Source organism: Geotrypetes seraphini, chromosome 3, assembly GCF_902459505.1.
Source record: "Geotrypetes seraphini chromosome 3, aGeoSer1.1, whole genome shotgun sequence".
Taxonomy (NCBI): Eukaryota; Metazoa; Chordata; class Amphibia; order Gymnophiona; family Dermophiidae; genus Geotrypetes; species Geotrypetes seraphini.
The window spans coordinates 4827516-4847339 of NC_047086.1; the positions used below are offsets into that span (position 1 = coordinate 4827516).

General features: G+C 47.1%; 1 protein-coding gene across 2 annotated transcripts in view; it reads right to left on the reverse strand.

Annotated features, from left to right (window-relative positions):
- The window catches only part of SLC16A10 (solute carrier family 16 member 10), a 141676-nt gene extending 121927 nt beyond the window's left edge, over positions 1–19749 (reverse strand). For both annotated transcript variants that reach the window (XR_004538776.1, XM_033937525.1), the window contains exon 1: positions 19474–19749. Coding sequence is in view for 1 of the 2 variants with exons in the window: in XM_033937525.1 (XP_033793416.1) it covers positions 19474–19711 (238 nt within the window). In the remaining variant the exon portion in view is untranslated. The remainder of the gene's footprint in view (positions 1–19473) is intronic.
- Positions 19750–19824: the final 75 nt, after the last annotated feature.

The window sequence follows — 19824 nt, forward strand, 5'->3', positions numbered from 1 at the left end:
GCACCCAGGGCGGACTGTGCCCCCCCTTGATACCCATTGGCTGTAGTGGAAGGTTATCAATGCAGCCTGCATGGTACTTAGGGTCCTTTACTGCAGGAGCTGATGCACAGGGCTCCCTCATACAGCAAGCAGACTAGCAAGCCAGACTGCAGTGAATAGGACTTCTGCTCACTATCAGAATGATTAGTGAACCTGCATTCTGCCTCCTCACTTTATCCTCAGGTCCACTCAATCTTGTCATAAGTATTTATGCCCCAAGAACCTTTCCATTCCTAGAAAAACTATCTTCACAGGGTTACTCAACTTTGCTTCGCACTTCTATTGAAGCAGAGTTGGGTGGCTTTGGGACTGTTATGTACAAGATCAATATAATTACTATTTAGCTGTATCTAAAGCAATACTAACTTAACTGCTACAATAATATTTAACAGCATAATTATTTCTGCTCTCACTAGTCCCAAAGGTTCTGGAGGAATGCAAGTATTCTCCTGGGGAAAATACCGCGTTGTGCAAAGGCAGAATTTGCTTAAGGACCAGGACACAGCAGTGATACATGTTTTCTGGTTTCCCTTGACTCCTGACTCCACCTTCCCTGGCACCAATCCCCACAAGATAAGGCCGAGATCAGCAATAGGTCAGACCACATCCTCCTCTGCCTGAGTCTCACGGCTGAATTTCAGTTGTGCAGGGCAAACAGATGCCTCCCTCTCATGCAAATCAGTTGGGTGGAGGATTCAGAAATACAGAGCCGTGGGGGAACGCAGGAGTGGCTCAGAAAGGGGAATAGAGAGAAGGCAAGGAAAGCAGGGGAAGGGAGGGTTCAACCCAAAGCTGGGCATGGAATAATAACTCATGTGAAGAATTCAAAGAGGCCTTGGTATAATTCTAAACTTCAGCTGCTGAGGCGTCAACTATGTCACACATAATGCCAATGGCAATGCCTTTGTACCCTCTCTGTTCTTTAATATTTATCTTCAAATCATTTTTATTGAGCTCAACACTGGAAAAAATACAAAGAATCAAATCAGATACACACAAAGCAATGTTACTTACCGTAACAGTTGTTATCCAGGGATAGCAGGCAGCTATTCTCACTAGTGGGTGATGTCATCTGACAGAGCCCCGATACGGACATCTTGCAAGCATGTCTTGCTTGAAGAAACTCAGAAGTTTCGAGATGCCCGCACCGCGCATGCGCCAGTGCCTTCCCGCCCGATGCTCCGGGCGTGACTCCTCAGTTCAGGTAGCTAGCAGAGAAGCCAACCCAGGGGAGGTGGGTGGGACGTGAGAATAGCTGCCTGCTGTCCCTGGATAACAACTGTTACGGTAAGTAACATTGCTTTATCCCAGGACAAGCAGGCAGGTATTCTCACTAGTGGGTGACCTCCAAGCTAACCTCAATGGGATGGTGGGAGAGTTGACAACTTAGGAGAATAAATTTTGTAACACGGTTTGGCCAAACTGACCATCCCGTCTGGAGAAAGTATCCAGACAATAGTGTGAGGTGAAGGTATGAACCGAGGACCAAGTGGCAGTTTTACAAATCTCCTCAATCGGTGTGGATCTGAGGAAAGCTACAGAGGCTGCCATTGCTCTGACCTTATGGGCTGTGACTTTACTGTGAAGGGGTAATCCAGCCTGGGCATAGCAGAAAGAGATACAAGCCGCCATCCAGTTGGAGATGGTGCGCTTAGAGATAGGGCATCCCAACTTGTTCGGATCGAAGGAGATGAAAAGTTGAGGAGCAGTTCTGTGAGGCTTGATGCGTTCCAGGTAGAAAGCCAAAGCACGCTTACAGTCCAGAGTGTGAAGAGCTGATTCTCCAGGATGAGAATGAGGCTTTGGAAAAAACACAGGAAGAACAATGGATTGATTCAGATGAAATTCCGAGACCACCTTGGGGAGGAATTTGGGATGAGTGCGAAGGACCACCTTGTCATGATGAAACACTGTAAAGGGCGGATCCGCAACCAATGCTTGAAGTTCACTCACTCGACGGTCAGAAGTGAGGCCAATGAGAAGCACCACTTTCCAAGTGAGAAATTTCAGAGGAGTCTTGTTAAGAGGTTCAAATGGAGGCTTCATAAGTTGAGAAAGAACCACATTGAGGTCCCAAACCACTGGAGGCGGTTTGAGAGGAGGATTGACATGAAAAAGTCCTTTCATGAATCTGGAAACCACAGGATGTGCAGAAAGAGGTTTCCCCTGAAGAGGCTGGTGGAAAGCAGCAATTGCACTAAGGTGGACTCTGATCGAAGTAGACTTGAGGCCAGATTGAGACAGGTGCAAAAGATAGTCCAAAACAGAGGACAAGAGGGCATGTTGAGGCTCCTTTTGATGAGAAAAACACCAAGTAGAGAATCTAGTCCATTTCTGGGAATAGCATTGTCTAGTAGCAGGCATAAGAACATAAGAAATGCCTTCACCGGATCAGACCGAGGTCCATCTAGTCCGGTGCTCCGCACACGCGGCGGCCCATTTAGGTATTTCTTTCTGGAGACCCGACTTTACCGTATCCTTCAATATGATATGCAAGAAGGTGTGCATCCAACCTGCGCTTGAATCCCAGTACAGTAGTCTCCGCCACGACCTCCTCCGGGAGTGCATTCCAAGCACCTACCACCCGCTGTGTGAAACAGAACTTCCTGACATTTGTCCTGAACCTGCTGCCGCTCAGTTTCAGGCTATGACCTCTTATCCGTGTCACATCAGAAAATGTTAGCAATGCTGCTTCTTGGTCTATTATATCAAATCCTTTTAATATTTTAAAAGTCTCTATCAAATCCCCTCTCAGTCTTCTCTTTTCGAGGGTAAACAATCCCAGTTTCCCGAGTCGTTCTTTGTAGCTCAAATGCTCCATTCCTTTGACAAGTTTCGTGGCTCGCCTCTGCACTTTCTCCAACAGAGTTATATCCCTCTTGAGGAATGGAGACCAGTGTTGGACACAATATTCTAAGTGCGGTCTGACCATTGTTCTATAAAGTGGCATTATGACATCTTCCGATCTACTTGTGATCCCCTTCTTAATTATGCCTAACATCCTGTTTGCCTTCTTCACTGCCGCCGCACATTGTACCGATGGCTTTAGGGTACTGTCAATCAGTACCCCCAAATCCTTTTTTTGTTCGCATTTTGCTAAAGTCACCCCCAACATCTTATACTCGTGTTCTTTGTTTTTCCTTCCTAGATGCATCACCTTGCATTTGTTTATGTTAAAGTTCATCTGCAACTTTGTTGCCCACGTTACCAGCTGGTTCAAATCTTTCTGGAGGTCCTCGCAGTCCCTTTGAGAGCCAACCGCCCGACATAGTTTTGTATCATCTGCAAACTTTATTATCTGCAAACTTTATTATATTGCATGTTGTTTCCTCTTCTAGGTCGTTTATAAAAATATTGAACAAGATAGGCCCAAGAACCAAGCCCTGGGGCACGCCGCTAGTCACTTCCTCCCAGTCCGAGAATTTCCCATTTATGCTAACCCTCTGCCTTCTGTTTTCTAGCCATTTGCCGATCCAACTGTGCACTTCTCCTCCTATTCCATGGCTTAGTAGTTTCTTCATAAGCCTTGCATGTGGGACCTTGTCAAACGCTTTCTGGAAGTCCAAGTAAATTATATCCACTGTCCATTTGTTTGTTCACTTTCTCAAAGAATTGTAGTAAATTTGTCAAACATGACTTCACTTTTCTGAAGCCATGTTGACTAGCCCTTATTAAATTGTGATCCTCCAAATGTTGTACAATGTTATCTTTTATCAGTGTTTCAATTATCTTCCCTGGAACCGATGTGAGGCTCACAGGTCGGTAGTTACCTGGATCACCTCTTGATCCTTTTTTGAAAATTGGGATGACATTTGCTATCCTCCAGTCTTCTGGTATTTGCCCAGTTCTAATGGACATATTAGCTACAGATTGTAATAATTCGCCAATTTCCACCTTAAGTTCCTTTAATACTCTTGGGTGAATTCCATCCGGTCCAGGGGATTTGTCGCTTTTTAGTTTGTCAATCTGAAAGTATATCATGTCCAACATCACATTAACTGTTGTGAGGCTTTCCTTTATGCTTCCTCGAAGTTCCAAAACAACCCACACAGCTGGTGAAAACTGAAGGGAAGTTACGCTGAGAGGAACCAAGCTGTCAGGTATAGCGACTGCAGGTTGGGATGAAGCAGAGATCCCTGATGCTGCGTAAGCAGAGAGGGAAACACTGGCAGAAGGAAGGGCTCCCTGCAGCTGAGTTGCAGAAGGAGAGAGTACCAAGGTTGTTTGGGCCACCGAGGAGCAATCAGAATCATGGTGGCCCGGTCAGACTTGAGCTTGACCAGAGTCTTTTGAATGAGAGGAAAAGGAGGAAACGCATAGAGAAAGAGATTCCCCCAGTCCAGAAGAAAAGCATCTGCCTCGAGACGATGAGGGTTGTAGATCCTGGAGAAGAACTGAGGCAGTCTGAAGTTGTGGGGAGCTGCAAAGAGGTCTATCTGAGGCGTTCCCCACAGGGAGAAGATTTGATGAAGGGGCGTGGAATGGAGTGTCCATTCGTGAGGCTGGAGAAGACGACTCAAGTTGTCCGCCAAGGCATCGTCCGCCCCCTGAATGTAGACAGCTTTGAGGAAGGCGTTGTGACGAATCGCCCAATCCTAAACTTTCAGAGCTTCCTGACAGAGGGAGGCCGATCCCGTGCCCCCCTGCTTGTTGACATAATACATGGCGACCTGATTGTCCGTACGAATGAGGACCACCATGTCATGAAGCAGATGCTGAAAAGCAGTGAGAGCATTGAAAATCGCCCTGAGTTCCAGGAGATTGATATGGCACAGACGATCCGCACTCGTCCAATAGCCCTGGGTGCGAAGACAGTCCAGATGAGCCCCCCAAGCATAGTTCGAGGAGTCGGTCGTGAGGACCTTCTGATGGGTAGGCATGTGAAACAGCAAACCTCTGGAAAGATTGGAAGAGAGCATCCATCAGCGAAGCGACTGCAGCAGAGCAGGAGTGACCTGAATGTGACGAGTCAGAGGGTCGGAGATCTGCGACAATTGAGAAGCCAGGGTCCACTGAGGAATCCGCAGGTGAAGTCTGGCAAAAGGAGTCACGTGAAACGTAGAGGCCATGTGGCCCAGGAGCACCATCATGTGTCTCGCCGAGATGGACGGGCGAGAAGAGACCGAGTGACAAAGATGAAGAAGAGCCGCCAGGCACTGAGGAGGAAGGAATGCTCTGAGTTGAATAGTATCCAGAACAGCTCCGATGAAGGGGAGAGTCTGTGAAGGTTGAAGATGGGATTTGGGAAAGTTAATCTCGAATCCCAGACTCTGTAGAAACCAGATTGTCCTCTGAGTGGCCCAGACGGCCCCCTGAGACGTGGAATCCTTGATGAGCCAGTCGTCGAGGTAGGGAAACACCTGCAGACCATGGTTCCTGAGTGCTGCGGCCACCACAACCAGGCACTTGGTGAAGACTCTGGGAGACGAAGCTAGGCCGAAAGGAAGCACTCTGTACTGAAGATGAAGGTGTGCCACCCGAAATCTGAGGTATTGACAGGAGGCCGGATGGATGGGAATATGAGTGTAGGCCTTTTTGAGATTCAGGGAGCATAACCAGTCGTTCTGCTCGAGGAGAGGATAGAGAGAAGCCAGGGTCAACATGCAAAACTTCTCCCTGACCAGGAACTTGTTGAGCACCCTGAGGTCCAAAATAGGGCGCAGGTCACCCATCTTCTTCGGAACAAGGAAGTACCGGGAGTAAAAACCCTTGTTCTGTTGGTCCACAGGGACCGGATCGACGGCCCGAAGCCGGAGTAAAGCCTGGGCTTCCCGAAGAAGAAGGGCGGTCTGGGTTAAGTTGGAAGGATACTCTCTTGGAGGATGTTCCGGAGAAACATGATGGAACTGAAAAGAGTATCCCTCTCTTACGATGGAAAGGTCCCAGAGGTCGGTGGTAATAGTCGTCCATCGATGGTAAAAATGATGGAGACGACCTCCGATGGGAAAAAGTGGGGAGGGCAGAACGATGGAAGTTATGTTCCCTACGAGACAGTCAAAAAGGCTGGGGAACCTTAGGGACAGTAGAAGGCTGAGGTTTTTGCTGGGGCTTCTGCTGATGCTGCCTCTTTAGTGGCGGCCGAATGGCGGGGGCCTGCTTCGGCGGGTAGCGCCTTTGATGAATCATAGGAGGACGAGACGGACGAGAGATAGCAGGCTTGGGCTTCTTGCGGAGAAAAGATTTTTCATGTTTGGATAGCTTCTCCGTTGCCACCTTGATGGATTCGTCGAAAAGGTCCGCTCCCGCACAGGGAACGTTCACCAGCCTGTCCTGGAGATTCAGGTCCATATCAATGGTGCGAAGCCACGGCAAGCGTCTCATGGCCACCGAACAAGCAGCCGCTCTGGCCGAGAGCTCAAAGGCGTCGTAAGACGATTGCATCATCTGCAGGCGGAGTTGGGACAATGATGCCAGCACCTCCGAGTACTCGAAGCGAGCCTGAGAGTCCAAATAGGGTAAAAACTTTTGAAGAATGGATAGAAAAAACTCAAAGTAGGTTGCAAAATGAAAGCTGTAGTTCAGGACTCGAGAGGCCATCATCGAGTTCTGGTAGATGTGCCTGCCAAATCTGTCCATGGTTTTGCCCTCCCGGCCAGGAGGAGTGGAAGCATAGACCTGGGAGGGATGAGACCGCTTCAGAGAGGATTCAACCAAGAGGGACTGGTACGATAGCTGTGCCCCATCGAAGCCCTTATCGTGCACCGTGCAGTATCGAGCATCCAACTTCCCCGGGACCGCCGGGATGGAGTATGGGGTCTCGAAGCATCTCATGAACGTCTGGTCCAGAAGCTTATGTAGAGGCAGGCATAGAGACTCGGCAGGAGGTTGAGGAAGATGCATCGTCTCCAGATACTCTTTCGAGAACTTGGAACCCGAATCCAGGGTGATATCCAGATCCACCGCCATCTGCCTCAGGAAGGAGAATGACAACTGGTCCGCCAGGGCCGGGCCTCGAGGCGGGCTCGAAGAAGATGAGGCGGCCTGGTCCGCCGATGCCGAGGATCGGCACGGAGAGAACGAACCCCCGCAGTCCTCGAGTTCCGGCATAGGAGGAGGGGGCGAGTACTCCCGGGAAAACTCCCGGAAAGGTTGCTTCAGGCGAGGCGTGTCTCGATGAATGCCTCGATGAGTGCCTCGATTGACGACCGGAGCTGTGTCGAGAAGCAGGCCTCGAGCGACGAGGCGAGTGACGCCCAGATGAGGCAGCCACCGAGTAGATGGGACTGGAGACTGTGGATTGAAGCATCAGAGGCAGAGAAGAGGCCCCCCGAGGCGCTCTCCAAGGTTCAAGGCCCGGCATCGCAGAGGAAGGGTCCGGGGCCAGGCAAGCCATGCATCGAGGGTATCGGTTCCAAAGGTGGCATGGGCAAAGACTCTGCTCCTTGCGAGACATGCCATGAAGCCAGACCAGACACTCGCCGAGACTCTGCTCCCAGCAGCGAGAGTGTGCGCCGAGGAGGCGGCTCAACCTCGCGGGAGGCTTCCGCGTGCCCAGGCTGGATCTGGGAGAGAAGCGTCGGCCCAATTTTGGTAAAGAGCTCGAAAAATCGCTTCTCCATCAGGGCATGGAACGACGCTGGCAAAGAGGAATCCGCATCAGCAATGGGACCTCCCGCATGGACATCGGTCACCCGGCCGCCAAGGGGCTTGGATTTAGAGGCCTTGGGCACCTTAAGCACCACAGGAGGGATGGGAGGCTGCGCTACCTGACCTGAAGAGACATCGGAAGGTACCGCAGCATGCTTCGGAGTTGAAGCCAGCACGAACGAGGCAGGCTTGAGCAGACTCGAGGCCGAAGATGTAGAATCGGAAGTCGAAGGCGTAGCACTCTGTGAAGAGGGCAGCACCGGGGACGCCTCCATGCTAAACAGTGACTCCCACAAAATACAGCGACGCTTAAACACACGTGCTGTAAGTGTGGAGCAAGGTCGGCATGATTTCGGAAGGTGTTGAGGCCCGAGACACTGAAGACAGCGTCGATGCGGGTCCGTCAACGAAATCGCGCGCTGGCACTTGACACACTTTTTAAAACCGGTAACAGGCCGGGACATAGGCCGAAAAAGCTCCGCCACAAGGTCAAAGCCGCAGGGCCGCGGCCACGCGACCTGCCCGGTCGAACGATCGAATGAAATTTTTTTTTTTTTTTTAAACAACAAAACGCAACGTGAGCCAACGAGAATGAGCACAAAAAAACCCCAAACCCGCGGGCACAGAAGGCACAATAAAGGAACTTCGCGCAGAGAGTTTCAAACTTCTCAGCTCCGCGGAAGAGAAAGAACTGAGGAGACACACCTGGTGCATCGGGCGGGAAGGCACTCGCGCATGCGCAGTGTGGGCAACTCGAAACTTCTAAAAGTTTCTACAAGCAAGTATGCTTGTGAGATGTCCGCATCGGGGCTCCGTTGGATGACGTAACCCACTAGTGAGAATACCTGCCTGCTTGTCCTGGGATAAGCTCAGATTTCCAAAAATACAAAAGAACACCTACAAGCCCAACCATCCAACCTCCCCCCCCAGTCCTCCGTCTAGCCAAGAACATGGGATAAGAAAAACAAAAGATTAACAGCGACTCAAACGAGACACACAAAAACTCTTGGTTCAGCAATTCAATAAACGACTCTTTGCTAGGGGAGTCATCGTGCTCCAAAATGGTTTCCAAGTTTGCTGAAAAGAGCGACCCTTCGAAGATGAAATGTCCAGAATGTCTCTGTGTTCCCACATCAGGATGATAATGAAACAGCATCTCCAAAGAAAAATCTCAGAAGCATCCACCTCCAGCCACTTGATAAGAATACATTTCAAAGCGACCAATACACTGTTAATATTTATAAGGACAAAGCAGCTCTTTATCAATCAAATATTAAGAGCATAAGAATAGCCTTACTGGGTCAGACCAATGATCCATCAAGACCAGTAGCCCGTTTGCAGAGTGGCCAATCCAGGCCCAAGGAGTAGCAACATTCCTCGCTACTGATCCAGGACAAGCAGTGGCTTCCCCCATGTCTTTCTCAATATCAGGCTTTGGTCTTTACCTCCAGAACTTGTCCATAGTATTGTGCAAGTAGAAAGACATTATTTCACTAAATGAACCAACAGCTCAATACTATTTGATTCTTAAAATCATTCACTACCTCCATTATCGCCTACTTTATTTAACATTTATTTAATCCCACTGGGAAGATTGCTGCATAGTTTGAGAGTTAAGTTCTTTATCTATGCAGATGATATTACTAAGAACATAAGAAGTTGCCTCCATTGAGGCAGACCAGAGGTCCATCTCGCCCAGGGGTCCGCTCTCGTCCAGCAGTCCGCTCTCGCGGCGGCCCATCAGGCCCACTGCCTGAACAGTGGTCTCTGACTAATTTTACAATTTACCTCTAATCCTATCCCTAGAACCTTACCTCTACTCTTATCTGTACCCCTCAATCCCTTGGTCCTCCAGGTACCTGTCCAGACCTTCTTTGAAGCCCTGTAGTGCTTCCATTTACATCCTTTACAGGGGAGATAAAAACCCAAATTTCTTCATTACTAATTCATATTGAGCAATGGACAATGAGGGCCAAACTCATTCCAGAAAAATCAAAATTTTTTTGACTACTCCTGATAATATATAAGAAAAGGAATTATAACTGAATGGTCAAACTTTCTTAATTTCTGCCTTAATCAAAATCTTGGGTGTTATACTGGACTGCCATTTAACTTTGGATGATCATACAAATCTATTGACAAAAAAATGTTACACAATTTTGTGGAACTTAGGACAATAAAAATTTTTTTTGATAGTGTATCATTTAGATTATTAGTATAATCCTCCATTTTATCTGTTCTGGACTATTGTAATATAATATATGTGGGATCTCATAAAAAGCTTCAAAAGAGATTGAGACTTATCCAGAATACGGCGGTCCGTTTGATTTTCGTCTGAAAAAATATGACCATGTTATTCCTTCTTATCGACAGTTGCACTGGCTGCCTTTTGAGGCTAGAATATTGTTTAAACTAGTGCTTAAGCCCGTTACATTAACGGGTGCTATAATATATGTCTGTCTGGCTTTCTTTCTTTCTGTGTCTCTCCCTGCCCCTGTCTCTCTCTTCCTTTCTTTCTGTCTTTCTCCCTCCCGCTGTCTGTCCTTCTTTCTTTCTGGTTCTCTCTCTGGCACCCTGTCTGTCTGTCTTTCTTTCTGTCTCTCTCTCTTTCTGTCTCTCTCTCTGCCCACTGTCTTTCTGTGTGTCTGTCTTTCGTTCTAATGCGCTGCTTGCCTGCCTGTCTTTCTGTCTCTCCATGGCCCCCTTCTGTCTCCCCTCACCCAAAGCAAATCAAGATTGCTCCCAGGCCCCCTTTCCCTCTCTGTCCCCTCCACTTCCCTATGCAGCAGCAGCAGCAGCAGCATTTCCCGCCCTTCCCTGTGCAGCAGCAGCATTTCCCACCCTTCCTTGTGCAGCAGCAGCATTTCCCGGCCTTCCCTGTGCAAAAGCAGCATTCCCACCTCCCACCCCACACACACACACTTCCCTATGCTACAGTAGCATTTCTCAGTCTTCCCTGTACAGAAGCAGCATTCCTTCACCCCCCCCCATACACTTCCCTGTGCAGCAGCAGTATTTCCCAGCCTTTCCTGTGCAGCAGCAGCCGCCGCATGCCGTTACAAGAGTCTTTTTCGATAAATTGCTCGGTTTTCAGGCAGGTAAAATGAACTTATGATTAAGTATTTTTATTTCTCAGGCTCATTCATATATGTCCTTTAGGAAACTGCTAAAAACTGATTTGTTTGATAAATTTGTAAACTGATGTTTTAGAATTTTGATTGAGAAATAGTATATTGTTCACATGGTTTGCTTATTTTAATGTATTTTTAGTAAATTGTATTTTATCTATTGGTTTTTATGAATTGTATTTTACTTAGCGATTGTATAAATTTTTTTTACTGTATGTGAACTATGTGGTATGGCAGTATATAAAAATAAAATTATTATTATTATTATTATGGTGTTCGTTGGGGGCTAAAATGGAGCCCTAACCTATTGCATCTATTTTAACCCTTATTAATCCCATTCCCATGACATTCTCCACTACCAGTATCTTATAGAACTACCTATACAATTCTCCAGTCCATTGCTTTAACAGCTTTTGTCTATCCCAGGGGTGTCAAAGTCCCTCCTCGAGAGCCGCAATCCAGTCGGGTTTTCAGGATTTCCCTAATGAATATGCATGAGATCTATTAGCATACAACAAAAGTAGTGCATGCAAATAGATCTCATGGATATTTATTGAGGAAATCCTGAAAATCCAACTGGATTGTGGCCCTTGAGGATAGACTTTGACACCCATGGTCTATGCCAGTGGTTCCCAACCCTGTCCTGGAGGAACACCAGGCCAATCGGGTTTTCAGGCTAGCCCTAATGAATATGCATGAGAGAGATTTGCATATGATGGAAGTGATAGGCATGCAAATTTGCTTCATGCATATTCATTAGGGCTAGCCTGAAAACCCAATTGGCCTGGTGTTCCTCCAGGACAGGGTTGGGAACCACTGGTCTATGCCGATGACATTCAGCTTTTCTAACCCCTTGTCAGAAATGGCATTGGAATTGGATGATCAATATATTTATTAACGACTTGGAGACAGGGACGAACTGTGAGGTTATTAAATTTGCGGACGACACCAAACTCTACAGCAAGGTTAGAACCAAGGAAGACTGTGAAGACCTGCAAAGGGACTTAACGAGACTGGAAGACTGGGCAAGAAAATGGCAAATGAGTTTTAACACTGAGAAATGCAAAGTCATGCATGTAGGGAAAAAGAACCCGATGTTCAGCTATAAAATGGGGGGATCATTGCTGGGGGTGAGCAAACTTGAAAGAGACCTGGGGGTGATGGTGGACACAACATTGAAAGCATCAGCACAGTGTGCGACAGCCTCAAAGAAAGAGAACAGAATGTTGGGTATCATCAAAAAGGGTATCACGACCAGGACGAAGGAAGTCATTTTGCCGCTGTATCGGGCGATGGTGTGCCCACATCTGGAGTACTGTGTCCAGTACTGGTCGCCGTACCTCAAAAAGGACATGGTGGTACTTGAGGGAGTCCAGAGAAGAGCGACAAAGCTGATAAAAGGTATGGAAAACTTCTCATACGCTGACAGATTGGAAATGCAGGGGCTATTCTCCCTGGAAAAGCGGAGACTTAGAGGAGACATGATAGAAAGGCATAGAGAAGGTAGACAGGGACAAATTCTTCAGGCTGTGGGGAGCCACAAGTACAAGGGGGCACTCAGAGAAATTGAAAAAGGACAGGTTTAGAACAAATGCTAGGAAGTTCTTTTTCACTCAGAGGGTGGTGGACACATGGAACGCGCTCTCAGAGGCTGTGATAGACCAGAGCACGCTACAGGGGTTCAAGGAGGGTCTAGATAGGTTCCTAAAAGAAAAGGGGATTGAGGGGTACAGATAGAAGCAGAGGTAGGTTATAGGATTAGTCAGAAACCACTTCACAGGTCATGGACCTGATGGGCCGCCGCGGGAGCGGACCGCTGGGCACGATGGACCTCTGGTCTGACCCAGTGGAGGCAACTTCTTATGTTCTTACCAAATGGTTGTTGCAGGTTTCCGTGTCTCGCTGCGTCTGTCAGGTAGAAACCTGCTGTGGCTTTCTTCAGGGTATGCGCTGAAGTCTGCAGTGTGACTGACCTGATTGGGAACAGGGCAGTCGTCCACCAATTTGAATTTTGGCAGGAAAGTCAGTTGATCAGAAATTTTAATTTTGTTGTGAAAGTCCATAGAACAGAAGTCTCTGGTAGGTTTAAAGATGTTCTCTTAGGGTTTCCGCAGCTTGCATTGTGCTTGCTGCAGGATTCCAGGTCTCGCTGCGTCTCTCTCTTTTTCCATTCTATGGACTTTCACAACAAAACTCAAATATTTTACCTTTACTTCAACCATCAACCCTTAACATTTTCATTCCCTGCTTAGTTATTAGTTATCTCAACTACAGTACTGTAATTCACTTTAGCAGGGTATTAGATCCAAAGATCTTCAAGGTCTCCAACTAATACAAAACATATCTTTTAAACTACAGGGGCAAGGAAATAGGAACATGCCATTCCACTTCTCAATCTGCACATTTGGCACAGGGACAAAGTTTGTCCCCACTCCCCTGTCCTCATCTGCACAAGCATCAAAAGCTTATGATTTTATATCTACATCTTTTTATTAAAGTATAAAGAGGCAATATTCTGTACAATTGTTGTTTATACTGTAAATCACAAATAGAACCTTCTAGTTCAATCTGGTTTTGGTACAACCTTTCCAAAGATTTGGTTGCCTATTTTTACATCATCTGAGAAGATAATTGTATTGTCTTTCAGACAAGGGAATAGAAGAGAACCAAACGAACAGGAAAATAAACGATGGATGAATCTGTAACAGGAAGATACTTGAGCAACTGGGCAGATGATGGGAAGGATGTGGCAAGTGGTAGGCGTCTAATCAGTGTTCAAAGCTCTTGTTGCCATAGACAAGACACAAATTATGTCATTTAAACAGTAGCTCATTTAAATCCAAGAGCAACTTGTGCAGATTTTCTTAATCAGTGAATTCAGTTGCGTTATTTCATCAAGTTGGAACAGTCTGTCTAAGGCTAGTGTCAAGTTAGAGAATGTCACGAGGACAAAGTCTATTCCCACCGCTCCCTGTTGGTTGTCCCTGCCATGCAGTTAATTACAGGTCCCTATCTCCATGTCATTCTCCACTACCAGTATCTTATAAAACTATCTATACAGTTCTCCTGTTCAAAGCAGACTTCCACTTTGTTCTTCTTCGTCTAATAACCCCAGATAGCCCTAGGATTCTGCTCATCATTGTATTTTTTCCTTATCCAGCTCAATTGTAATGGAATGCCCTTCCTCACTCTCGCGGTAAAACTTTTTCATTTAGAAATGCCTTTGACTCCTAATATTTGTACAGTATAATGTATATTAATCTAATTGGGGGAAGTGGTATTTTTTGGCTCCAGGACCAGCCTGCAAAAGACATCCTTCCCTCCTTTTCTCTTTATACGAAGGCTGTGGCAATAACAGCTCCAACGCTCATATGCCATGGCCGGCACTAAAAACTGTGCTATGGGTGGGGGGGGGTTAAATGTTTAATGAAAGCAGATCATTTTAACACACGTTAACATGGTTCACTATCTCGGGGCTTTTTTTTTGTGCTGGTACCATACCTTGAATCAGTCTGAGCCCCACACCTCACGATTCCCTTCCTCCTTCCCCCAGGTGGTCCTCTATCCTATCAGTTCCTCTGCCCCCTCCCAAGATGCAGCATCATTCACAATTCCCTTGCCCCTGCCCCCGCTGCTTCTTTCTTTGCAATGTTCGCATTTGGAACAGGGCACCACCAACTGGCTCCACAGGCAGTGGCATAGTAAGACCGCCCCAAATGCCATCTTCGTAGGGGGTGCCGGTACCTCTTTAAATGTTCACTGGTGCAAATAGCATCTTTCACTCGCTACTTGTGCCAGCCTCTGCTCCCTTCTGACATCTTTTGCTGCACGATTGCTTATGGGAGTAGCCAGATATGAGCATCTCTCTCCCATTTTGAAAAGACTGCATTGGTTGCCCATAGCGTTTCGCATTAAATTCAAGGTATTGAAACTCATACATCAGGGGGTTTATGATTCTTTGCCATTATTTGGAAAAATGTTTAATGCCGTCTATGCCACTGAGGAAACTGAGATCTGAGAATTATCTATTGCTGGACACAAAAAGAGAGAATAATACTCTTGAAACACCTCCCAGAGAACTCTGTTCCTCAGATAAGTCACTCTTAATGTTACCCTTCTCCTCCTCTGCCTATTCCAGACTTTGTTCCTTTCATCTAGCTACCCCTTCCCTTCCCGAGGTGAAAAGCAGACTGAAAACCCAGCTTTTTGATATAGCCTTCAATCCTTAACCCTACTCCCCAGCCAAAAGATTAACCGTTCCCCTTAACTGTATCCATGACATCCTGTTTGTCTTTTTTGCCTGTTGAGATTGTCAGCTCTTTCGAGCAGGGACTGTTTTCTTACTCTTCGTGATTTTGTCTAGCACTGCGTGCGTCTGGTAGCGCTATAGAAATAATTTGTAGTAGTAGATACCTATCTTTATTTTTATTTTATTTGTATCTTTAATGCATCTTTACTGTAAACCACTTTGAACCTCACGGTATAGCGGTATACAAGAAATAAAATAAATAAATAAAAATATGTTCAAATGAAGACTTCTTGCTTCTCGTTAGCTGGTCCACAGTTGTGGAATGCATTGTCGGGAACGTAACGCTTTTGTAGAAACCTCCTGCAATTCAGGAAGATGCTTAAAACCTACTTATTTGTTCAAGCTTTTTTTTTTTAAGTGAATACACTTCCCCCTCCCCATTCGCGGTTTCACATAATCACGATTGTTTTCTGGGGAGGGGGAAAATAAAAACACCCATATTTTTTACCTCCCTGCCACCTTCCTGGCCTTACCTGGTGGTCTAGCGGGCTTTCAGGGCAGGAACGATCTTCCTACGCTCCTGCCCCGTGCAGATCGTCATGAGGAAATGGCTGTAGGGAATTCCCGTGAATCGGGCAGCACTAATGCAGATAAACTATTATAACTCTGTATTTTCCACTACTTAATGTATGTCTTCTTATTTTGTGATTTTATTCTGTATGGAAACTTTTTACTTTCCAATTTTATTTTGTATGGAATTTTGTAAGCCACCTTGGATAAAGGTTTCAAATAAAATGGAAAATGTTTCAAATAAATAAATAAAATATCGTGGTCGCAGGAAGATGCTGCTCACACCAGTGAATATTTCAAGAGGTATGCAGGGGGCGGAAGGGACAATGGGGAAGAGCATACAGTGTCATCCTCCCTCGCTACACCACTGTCCACAGGCTTTCTTTCTGGTGGATCCCACTTTCACAGGACCAGGAAGTTATGTCAGAGGAGGGAGGACCCTACAGAGGGTCAAGAGAAGAGCGACTAAAATGGTTAAGGGGCTGGAGGAGTTGCCGTACAGTGAGAGATTGGAGAAACTAGGCCACTTCTCCCTTGAAAAGAGGAGACTTAGAGGGGACATGATCGAAACATTCAAAGTACTAAAGGGGATAGACTTAGTAGAGAAAAACAGGTTGTTCACCCTCTCCAAGGTAGGGAGAACGAGAGGACACCCTCTAAAGTTGAAAGGGGATAGATTCCGTACAAACGTAAGGAAGTTCTTCTTCACCCACAGAGTGGTAGAAAACTGGAACGCTCTTCCAGAGGCTAATTTAGGGAAAACACCCTCCAGGGTTTCAAGACTAAGCTGGACAAGTTCCTGCTAAACTGGAACGTATGCAGGTGAGGCTGGACTCATTTTAGAGCACTGGTCTTTGACCTGGGGGCCGCCACGTGAGTAGACTGCCGGGCAGGATGGACCACTGGTCTGACCCAGTAGTGACAATTCTTATGTTCTTATGACTGGCAGTGCCCTGCTTCAATCATTAACACTGCAAAGAAGGAACCAGTAGTTTAAGAGGGACGCCTGGGGGGCAGAAGCAAGAGAATTAATAGTGAGGATGATGGGGATAATGATGCTATGTCGGGGGGGGGGAATTTGGAGGAAATAGATGCCCAACTGGGAGGTGGGGCCTGGGGTGGCAAGAAGAAACATGGAATGGCTACTAGAGAGATGCTTTGGGTGGGTGAGAGAAGGCTTTTGGTAGGCAAAGTAGGAGAGTGAGAGGACAGGGAGGGTGCATGGGTGGAGAAGGTTCCAAAGTGCAGGAAGAGGTGCCAGAAGAAAGAGAGAGATGTGGGTATGGGGGGATTTTTCAGAGGGAGAGATACTTGAAATAAGGGGATGGAAAAACTAAGAAGGAAGATAGTGACCATGGATGGAGGGGAGGGAGTGAAATTCTGACAGTGGTGGGGAGAGAAAAGGGAAGAAATGGATGGAGGTAAGTGAAGAAATGGAGGGGATGGGAGATAGGAGACAGCACATGTAGAGAGCAGAGAAAAGGACAAGAAGAGACACTGGAGAAGATGATGCTCATGGAGGAGAAGGTAAGAGAAAAGAGATGGGAGGAGAGGGTGCCCAAAGAAGCCAGGGGACGGAAAGAGAAAAAGGAGCAGATGGTGCTCATGAATGGAGAAGGGAATGGAAGAGATGAAAACGAGATAGATTTGAAATAAAGAAAGAAAAATGGAAGAAAGTTTAACATGAAAGATTGGTCTAGAGCAGGAAGTGAAGGAGGAGAAAAGAAAGTATAAAGGACGCCCTGAAAACAAGAGTTGACAGCACAGAACTGTGCTGCATATACAGAGAAGCAGCACCAGAGTAAGGGAAGGAGAAATTAGAAAAGTAAAAAAATCACCAAAGGTAAGATAAATGATTTCATTTTTCATATAGTAATTGAAATATGTCAATTTTGAGACTGTACATCTGCTCTCTCTGTACAAGGGACGCTTTATGCAATTAGAAATATTAATGGATGTAGAGCCCACTTTCCCGTTTTCTCCTCACCCAGCCCCCAACCCATTTAACCCTTTACTCTCTTCTATTTCATTTTGGTGTTGGTAAAACACTCAGCTATTCTTTCATGGGATGGATGAAATAAGTGGAAAATATTGCGCTACCCACAGCCCCAATGCTCATGAGCTCAACCCCTCCTCCACTACAATTTATTATTCCGAATACCACTGATGCTCACATCCCCCCCTCTGAGCAGTACTCACCCCACCTTCATCCCTCCCTGCTAGTATTTAAGTACTCGAATACTCACCCTGGAATATTTACTACATGTACTCTGAGTAGCACTAATGTTCTTAAGTTCACCACCACCTCCCCCCCTTTACAATTTATTACTCGCATTTAACCCACCCCAGAGTATTTGAACTACTACTGCTTAACACTTCTATAGCACTGAAAGGCATACACAGCACTGTACATTTTGATATTTACAGGCAGTCCCTTCTGGGAAGAGCTTACAGTCTAACTTGGGGATTCAGAACCCGAGGTGAGAGGAGTTAGGAGTGGAAAGCAGTCTTGAAGAGGTGGGCTTTTAAACGCCACTTTTGTCTAAATTCGGGATCTCAAAGTCCCTCCTTGAGGGCCGCAATCCAGTTGGGTTTTCAGGATTTGCCCAATGAATATGCATTGAAAGCAGTGCATGCACATAGATCTCAGGAATATTCATTGCAGAAATCCTGAAAACCCGTCCAGATTTCGGCCCTCAAGGAGGGACTTTGAAACCCCTGGTTTAAATAGTAAGCTCTTCGGAGCAGGGTCCGTTTCTTCTCCTTTGACACACTGTTAAGCGCTGGGACCCACAGACCCTGCCCCCTCCCCTATACATTTTGACATTTACAGGCAGTCCCTGCTGGGAAGAGCTTACAGTCTAACTTGGGGATGCAGAACCCGAGGTGAGAGGAGTTAGGAGTGGAAAGCAGTCTGGAAGAGGTGGGTTTTTAAACGCCACTTTTGTTTAGATGGTCAGCTCTTCGGAGCAGGGACCGTTTCTTCTCTTTTGACACACTGTTCAGCGCTGGGACCCACAGACCCTGTCTCTCCCCTGTACATTATGACATTTATAGACAGTCCCTGCTGGGAAGAGCTTACAGTCTAACTTGGGGATGCAGAACCAGAGGTGAGAGGAGTTAGGAGTGGAAAGCAGTCTGGAAGAGGTGGGCTTTTAAACGCCACTTTTGTCTAAATTCGGGATCTCAAAGTCCCTCCTTGAGGGCCGCAATCCAGTTGGGTTTTCAGGATTTGCCCAATGAATATGCATTGAAAGCAGTGCATGCACATAGATCTCAGGAATATTAATTGCAGAAATCCTGAAAACCCGTCCAGATTTCGGCCCTCAAGGAGGGACTTTGAAACCCCTGGTTTAAATAGTAAGCTCTTCGGAGCAGGGTCCGTTTCTTCTCCTTTGACACACTGTTCAGCGCTGGGACCCACAGACCCTGCCCCCTCCCCTATACATTTTGACATTTACAGGCAGTCCCTGCTGGGAAGAGCTTACAGTCTAACTTGGGGATGCAGAACCCGAGGTGAGAGGAGTTAGGAGTGGAAAGCAGTCTGGAAGAGGTGGGTTTTTAAACGCCACTTTTGTTTAGATGGTCAGCTCTTCGGAGCAGGGACCGTTTCTTCTCTTTTGACACACTGTTCAGCGCTGGGACCCACAGACCCTGTCTCTCCCCTGTACATTATGACATTTATAGACAGTCCCTGCTGGGAAGAGCTTACAGTCTAACTTGGGGATGCAGAACCCGAGGTGAGAGGAGTTAGGAGTGGAAAGCAGTCTGGAAGAGGTGGGTTTTTAAACGCCACTTTTGTTTAGATGGTCAGCTCTTCGGAGCAGGGACCGTTTCTTCTCCTTTGTCATTGCTGGGAGTCAGAGACCCCGCCCCGTCCGAGCCCCGCCCCCTCCTCACCAGTCTTGAAGAGGAGTCGCGGGTCGTCGGGGTCACCGAACTCCTCCAGCAGGGAGATGAAGAGGACACCGCACGCGTTCTGGATGCCAAACACGGAGCCGTTGCACCACATGGCGGCCAGCATCACGAGCCAGCCCCAACCGCCCTCCGGGGGCTCCGCCTCGCGCTGCTGCTGCCCCTCGGCTGCACGAGCCGAGCTGCGCGCGCCCTCCTCTGACTCTGTCTCCGCTAGCGCCATTGCCCTGCACGAGCGCTGCCGTCCCACACACGCCGCGTGCGCCCTGCCCCCTCCTGCTTTAAGCACCTCGAGCTGGAGGCGGTAGGGAGGCGGTGTCGAGCGACCCAGCTCAT